The following is a 7,772-nucleotide window of genomic DNA, read 5'->3' as shown; positions in this document are numbered from 1 at the left end:
TACAATTAATTAATTAAGATTTAAGGGTATAGTATAAGTGTATAACTAACATTGTATAGAGTATAGACTATGTTATTATTTATAGGTTTAATGTCCAATGTCCAATGTCCAATTAATTAGTTAATAATAATAATAATAATAATAATAATAATAATCATATTCATAGGTTCAATGTGTGTACAATTAATTAATTAAGATTTAAGGGTATAGTTTAAGTGTATAACTAACATTGTATAGAGTATAGACTATGTTATTATTTATAGGTTTAATGTCCAATGTCCAATGTCCAATTAATTAGTTAATAATAATAATAATAATAATCATATTCATAGGTTCAATGTGTGTACAATTAACTAACTAAGATTTAAGGGTATAGTATAAGTGTATAACTAACATTGTATAGAGTATAGACTATGTTATTATTTATAGGTTTAATGTTCAATGTTCAATGTCCAATTAATTTGTTAATAATAATAATAATAATAATAATCATAATCATATTCATAGGTTCAATGTGTGTACAATTAATTAATTAAGATTTAAGGGTATAGTTTAAGTGTATAACTAACATTGTATAGAGACTATGTTATTATTTATAGCTTTGATGTCCAATGTCCAATGTCCAATGTCCAATTAATTAGTTAATAATAATAATAATAATAATAATAATAATATTCATAGGTTTAATGTGTGTACAATTAATGAATTAAGATTTAATAAGCTATTTATAGATTTAATAATAATAATAATAATTTATAGGTTTAATGTCCAAACAGTCCAATGTCCAATTAATAAGCTATGTAAAAAATTAAATTATATGGTACTACTTAAAAAAAATAAAATGTATTAAGTAGTATTTAAGTTTTTAACTTTTAAGTATTGTTTAAATTTGTTAACTAATGTCTAATGGTATTGCAAAATAAATGCCAATAATGCTATAATTCCTATAAACTAAAACAACCAAACACAACACACGTTTTTGAGAAAAAAGGAAAAAGAAAAAGAAAAAGAAAAAACCAAACAGACGTTTAGAGTTTTTTTAGGGTACTAAAACTAACAACTTGTTAACTTAAATAAACGGTTGTGGTTGAATTGATTGAAATTTTATTAAAGATCAATTGTTTAGATCATTTATGGGAAAACGGAGAGGCGAACTCACATATAATTGTGCACACGGAATAATTCAATTTTTTTTGAATTTTGAAAAAATCTGAACTTTTACCTAGATTAATCCTATCCGTCCGATTAATTTCCATTATTTCGTAGCCGTTCGATCTGCAAAGTGGACGACAGCTATATACCACCCCGCAGAGATCTTTATCTGGTGTTCCGCCTGAAACCATGAGCTTATTAATCGAACGGTCATAACTTAAATGAAAATTTTAAGATCATAATCAACGGTAAAAAAAAATCACGTTCATAAATGAAACCGGATTCACTTAAGTCACGCCGCAGAGAATTACTTCCGGTCCTCTCTTTTCGCACACAACGCACAGGAAACGAGACTGGCGCGCCTCGATTATGCAACATTTATTTCTAGCCATCTATTTTTTGGAGATTAAACGTCAACCATTGGATTGAGAAAATGGAAGCCAGCTGTAACGCAAGCCTATGCGTGCTAGTTATCTGGTGTTCCGATTTGTTTGATGAGCTCACTAATCCAACCGTCTGAAATAAATCGAAAAATCAATCTTAGATTAAACGGTCAAGATGGAATATTTTGCATATATGGCACCAGATTCACCAACTCACGCACGCGGTGGATAAATTATCCACTTCTCGTGCTTCACGTACGCACGAGAAACGAGCCATCAATTCCGACTCATATCTCAGCCGCCCATTGTTTTGAGATTAAACTACAACCGTTGGATCAATGAAATGGAGGACAGCTGTAAACCACGCCCAACTTGAGAGTGATTTGGTGTTCCGCGAGACAGAGTAAGCTCCCTATAATCATCTGATCGAACGATTGAAATAACATAACTAAAATATTCTATATAATCTACGGATTTTATTAAAGGGCTGCATGGGATTGCAGTAGTCACAGCCGTATTGGATCAAAAAATTTAAAACTTAAAATAGGACATGCGGCAGGCTAGGACAAAATCAAAATTTTTGGATTAAATCCAACCGTTCATTAAGAATTTTTGTTTAAACATTTATTAGATCCAACGGCTGGGAATCGTTTTGAGAAAAAAAAAATGTAAAACTAATCGTCTAAACGTCTGCCTGGGAGATCAAGAGATGAGAGGGAGAGGGACTGAGGGAGAAAGAAAGCAATCTCATTTCGTTATTCGCAGAATAGCAATGGCTATGAAGTCACTACAGTGAGCATTCAATGCCAATCTCAGCCCTCTCCCATCGTGGTTGAAAAATTGAATGCACGCATTCAATCCTTCTCAACCCCCCCCCAACAACCCGTTTGTTCCAGTTTCCCAATCAAGGCTACCCAGCCGTTGATCGATCATTTCTCCACTACATCTAACGGCTTCTAGCCATTCGTACAATATTTTTGAGAGAAACTCTTAAGGTAACTCATGAATCTCTTCCAGTCTTCCATTTCAAACTAGAAGACTGAGTTTGTGTATACCAGAGACTACCAGAGTACCAGTTGTTCACCAAATCACCTATGCGGCTATGCCGTCCAATCTCGCCGCCAAATCCCTTTTTTTTTTGCTTATTTAAGTTATTTGAGTTATTTAACTGATTTCTGGTTTTTTTTTTTTTTTGTTAACATGTGGTTGTAATGTGGGCCGTGTGGCAGGTTTCTCTTCTCCAAACCCTAGCCCTTAGGCGTAGCATATACCATTCTGATGGCTATTGATCTGACGGTGATGGTCCTGATGGATATGGCACTTGAGTATTGGGCTTCCAGTTCCAGTATCTTGCTTTGTTTTTTATTCATTCCCATCCCCTTTTTATATGTGCTCTGTAACTTTGTTTGTTATTTCCTTTGTTATCGATTCGAGAAAACAAACTTGTTCATTCTTTTGAAGCGTGAAGCTACCAGACTCTGTCACTCTAAGTTATGTTTATCCTAACTCCTAACTTCCTGAATCATAACTTGTTTAGTCTCTTAAATTATTTTCTAATTTGGTTGTGACTTGTTTAGTTAATTTCTAATTATAATGTTGTGTGTTTTTATCATTTCAGAGAGGAAGTTGTGCACACTGCCTCCTTGAATTGGTGGGTTGTATACTTGTATTTCCAAAGTACAAACGCTATTGCAACATATTCAGTTGTCTGTCGGAGACTAAGGTTTTTAAGTTTTAACTTTTAACAACTTATGCTAAATTAATAGGAAACCCTAATTAAGTTATGCTATGTTTTTTATCCCCGAGTAGTAATGTATGTTTGTTATATTTTGTTATGTATAAGTATAATGCATTAATGTGCCTAATTAAGCTATGATTTGGGCATTTGATTAAGTTCTGTTAAGTTATGCATTTATGCTCAATGTGATGAATTTTTGCCCATCTCATTAATTCATGATCTAAAAAATTTATGCTTTGATTTTTGCTCTCTGATTAATGATGTAAATGTTTGTTATATTCTGTTATGTATAATTATAATGCATTAATGTGCCTAATTAAGCTATGATTTGAGCCTTTGATTAAGTTCTGTTAAGTTATGCATTTATGCTCAATGTGATGAATTTTTGCCCATTTCATTAATTCATTATCTAAAAAATTTATGCTTTGATTTTTGCTCCCTGATTAATGATGTAAATGTTTGTTATATTCTGTTATGTATAAGTATAATGCATTAATGTGCCTAATTAAGCTATGCTTTGAGACTTTGATTAAGTTATGTACACTGCCTATGTTAAAGCAAAAATATAAGTTATTCTGTTATGGATAATATATTATGTTAATGTAGTTTCTGTTAATTGATTTTTGATTTTCCATTAATGCATTATGTTATTTTATTTATCGAGTTTTTTAATTTTACAAATTATTAACAGTTATCATGGACAATACATTTCAACTCAATAAATTCAATGATGTTGATTTGGGTGATGATTCACTCACTATTGACCCTACTCCTGGATCTGGTGTGTCTGCTAGCACTGAATGCACACTAGATGGACATGTTAATCTGGTTTCTCCTGTTGTTGTTGAATCTAGGGATGACGCTGGGGCTAGGGATGGGGATGGGGCTGAGGCTGAAGGTGGGGCTGGGGTTGAAGGTGGGTCAGCTGCCTTCCAAAGGAAGGAAAGGCAAAAGATTTCCAAAGTCTGGAATGACTTTTCTTCTATTACAATAAATGGTGTTAAAAAATTCCAATGTAATTGGTGTAAGAGGTTGCTTTCTGTAGGGAAATCTAGTACTACCTCCACCCTTAGTAGGTATTTAACTGCTTGTGTGAAATTTGTGGAGGTGAATAGTCTTAAGAAGCAAAAAACTTTGTCATTTGAACCTAGTGATGACAATGATGGTTTAGGGACCTTGACAAATTTACTTTCAATGAGAAGAATGTTAGAGAACTTGCTGCCCATATGGTAATTCTACATGAATATCCCTTTAATATGATGGAGCATGAACTTTTTTAACAAGTTCATGAGGGCTTGCACACCATACTGGAAAAAAAATTAGCCATGCCACTGTATAAAGTGATTGTATTGCCACTTATAACATTGAAAAGAAAAAGTTGAAAACACTTCTAAGTGGGATTGATAGGGTAAACATAACTACTAATATGTGGACCTCCTCCCAAAGGGTTTCATATATGGTGGTTACTTGCCATTTTGTGGATTCTAATTGGCTACTCCAAAAGAGGATTTTAAATTTTTGTAATGTATCTCCTCCACATTTGGGGGTTGTTATTGCTGAAGCCTTAAGGAACAGTTTTATTGAATGAGGCATTTTGGATAAAGCATTTACAATAACTATTGATAATGCAAGTGCTAATGCTGTTGCCATTGACATTTTGAGAGATGATATTGAGTTGAGGGGTAGTTTGCCTATTGGGGGGCTTATGTTTCATGTTAGGTGTTGTGCTCATATTATCAATTTGTTGGTGCAAGCAGGGCTTACAGAAATAGGGGACATAATAGATTCTGTTAGGCAGGGGATTAAGTATATAGTGGCTTCTGAGAGGCGGTTGAATTTATTTAGTGATATAGCAAAGCGTTTGGACCTAGGTTGTAATAAACTTATTTTAGATGTTCCTACCCGATGGAATAACGCTAACTTGATGTTGAAGACTGCAATTAGGTTCAAGGAAGTGTTTCCTAGATACTATAGAGTAGAGCAGGCTTTTCTGTGGGTGGTAAGTCCTGAACAGTGGGATAAGGTTGAGAATGTGAACCAAGTTTTAGCTGTTTTCAATGATGTGATCAATGTTGTCTCTGGAAGTGATTATCCTACATCTAATCTGTTTCTACCTGAGGTGTGGAGAATGAAAAGAAATTGTGGATATTAAGGCTGCGGATAGGAATGAATATATAAGATTAATGGCAGCTAAGATGAGTGATAAATTTGATAAGTATTGGGGTGAATCTAATATGTTGATGACCTTAGTTGCTGTGTTGGACCCTAGATACAAAATGAAGTTGATTAGGTTTTGTTTTCCTATCATTTATCCACTTGATGTTCGTGGTGATAACATAAAGGCTGTGCTGAATACTTTGAAAGAGTTGTTTGAGGTTTATGTTGCTGCCCATAATGTATCAATCATTCAACAACAAGCAACTGCTGAAGTCTGTGCTGCTACTACTACAATTGCCTCTGGTACAGAGGTAGTTTCTGGTGGTAGATCACAGTTTAAGCAACATGTTAGAAGCAATGACATCATCCAACCCATAAAAGCTGATTTGGATGTTTATCTTGAAAAAGATGTATTCATTTCTAATAGTGAGAATGGTGAAGATAGTGATGCAAACTTTGATGCTTTGGGATGGTGAAAATCCAATGCCTTAAAGTACCGCATCTTATCTAAGATGGCACGAGATGTATTGGCTGTTCCAATCAGTACAGTTGCTTCAGAATCATCTTTCAGTTCGGGTGGTAGAGTTATTGAACCCTATAGAGCATCATTATCAATTGATATTGTTCAAATGCTCCTATGTGGTTCAGATTGGGTTAGAGTAGTTCATGGCATTAAGAAAAAATCTCGAATACTTGTAAGTTACTTTATGATTCTGTTATTTTATTTATTTCCATTTTCCAAGCTCTTTTTTACTTATAATTTCACCTTATTAACTTTGTGTTTGTGTTTGTAGAAAATGGTGGAAGTGGAATTGCCAAATTTGCCGTGAATGTTGTTTTCTCATTTCTGTGAGGGATTCTCTGAAAAAACTGAATTTGTTTATTGTTTTCCTTTGCTTATTAAATATGTAATTTAAATGTCACATTATATTTTGATGTTATGTTCTGTATTAATTGTTATACTTTGCTGGCTTTGTTGGAACTTGGAATATTGGACATTTGGATTACATGTTTTAAGCTTTATTATAAGTTATAACTTATAACTGCATGGAGACTCGGAATTGAGGTAATTTACTTCGTTCACTTTTCCAGTTTCCTTTTGTTGTTTTCAAGTTTAACTACATTGCATATACTGGTTTTTCTTATGTGTAATTTTTATTATAGGTTCATTTTAAGTTTGCTTGTAATCTATTAGCCTATATCATGCATCAACTTGTGTTCATTCTGCCCTCCTATTGTTTTTGCAGATCTGATTTTTGAATAATAATTAAAAGCCCCATGTGAAATTTTTAATTATCAAATCTTAAGTGATAATTCTTCCTTGACATGTTGCAATGGAGTTAAAAACATCTAACAATATTTTTTTTCGTTGAATGCAGTGACTGTCTGTGTGGGCCTTGGCAACTAGGGCTGTGTAATTTAGTTGCATTTTTCTCATTGGTCTAATCTTTTATCTCTTTTTGAATTTGATTATATTAACTTGTTCATGTAACTAATTTTAAATCATTGAATGCAAGTTCTTTATGATTCTTTTATTTTATTTATTTCCATTTTCCAAGCTCTTTTTTACTTATAATTTCACCTTATTAGCTTTGTTTTTGTGTTTGGGAAAAATGTTGGAAGTGGAATTGTCAAATTTGCCATGAATGCTGTTTTCTCATTGATAAGCGCCGAATATTACACATTCAAGCTCCTTAGTTTACATATGTTAATTCCTCAGCATTGTTATTTGTTTGATTTTGTTTTGTTTTTGTGTTTTAGGTTTTATGCGACAAACCATTGGAAATTGGGCTTAAAAGGGCAAAAGCTGGGCATTCTGGATCTAGGATCGAGCGTGGCTATTCCTAAGCTGCGCTCGAGCGTCTGTTGCCAAGGATCGAGCTCATGCCTGCGCTTGTGCGCACAAAAGCTAAGCTCAAGCACACTGCGCTCAAGCGCACAAGATTTCGGATCGAGCGCACACGGGCTTGTGGTGTGCGGCAGTAGTCCTTTTCCATCATGGATTTGGCTTTCAGTCTCCCAATTGGACTGGGAGATTGACCTCCGGTTTTCTTAGGGTTTCTAAGGTTTTTAGGGTTCGCCTAATCCCTATAAATAGGGCTCAAAAGATTGTAAATATACACACCGCTTTCTAGAGTTTAAATTTCAGTAAATTGTCTGTGGAGCTTAGAAGATCATAAGTGGCTAAATCAATTGTGGGGTATTGATGTAACCCTTTCCAAGCACAATGGTTTGATTGTATTTAATTTTTAGCTTTTTTCAATTTATGCATGTTGATTGTATAACCCTGAGGATTGTTACATTTGATTTTTGTTCTTCATATTAAATGCAATTGTTCTTTA

General features: G+C 33.7%; 1 protein-coding gene across 1 annotated transcript; it reads left to right on the top strand.

The window, feature by feature from the left end:
* Window positions 1–3,969: 3,969 nt before the first annotated feature.
* LOC132169947 (zinc finger BED domain-containing protein RICESLEEPER 2-like) lies at window positions 3,970–5,425 on the top strand. Its single transcript, XM_059580887.1, has 2 exons — window positions 3,970–4,502; window positions 4,906–5,425. The coding sequence occupies exons 1-2, from the start codon at window positions 3,970–3,972 to the stop codon at window positions 5,423–5,425; spliced, it is 1,053 nt and encodes a 350-aa protein (XP_059436870.1).
* Window positions 5,426–7,772: the final 2,347 nt, after the last annotated feature.

Source organism: Corylus avellana, chromosome ca1, assembly GCF_901000735.1.
Source record: "Corylus avellana chromosome ca1, CavTom2PMs-1.0".
Taxonomy (NCBI): Eukaryota; Viridiplantae; Streptophyta; class Magnoliopsida; order Fagales; family Betulaceae; genus Corylus; species Corylus avellana.
The sequence above is the reverse complement of the archived record's forward strand: the minus strand, read 5'-3'. Positions and strand labels throughout refer to the sequence as shown.

Coding starts and splice junctions, on each gene's coding strand:
- LOC132169947 (XM_059580887.1), top strand. CDS start 3,970: ATGGACAATACATTTCAACTCAATAAATTCAATGATGTTGATTTGGGT. Junction 4,503..4,905: donor GAGAACTTGCTGCCCATATG/GTAATTCTACAT, acceptor TGATAATGCAAG/TGCTAATGCTGTTGCCATTG.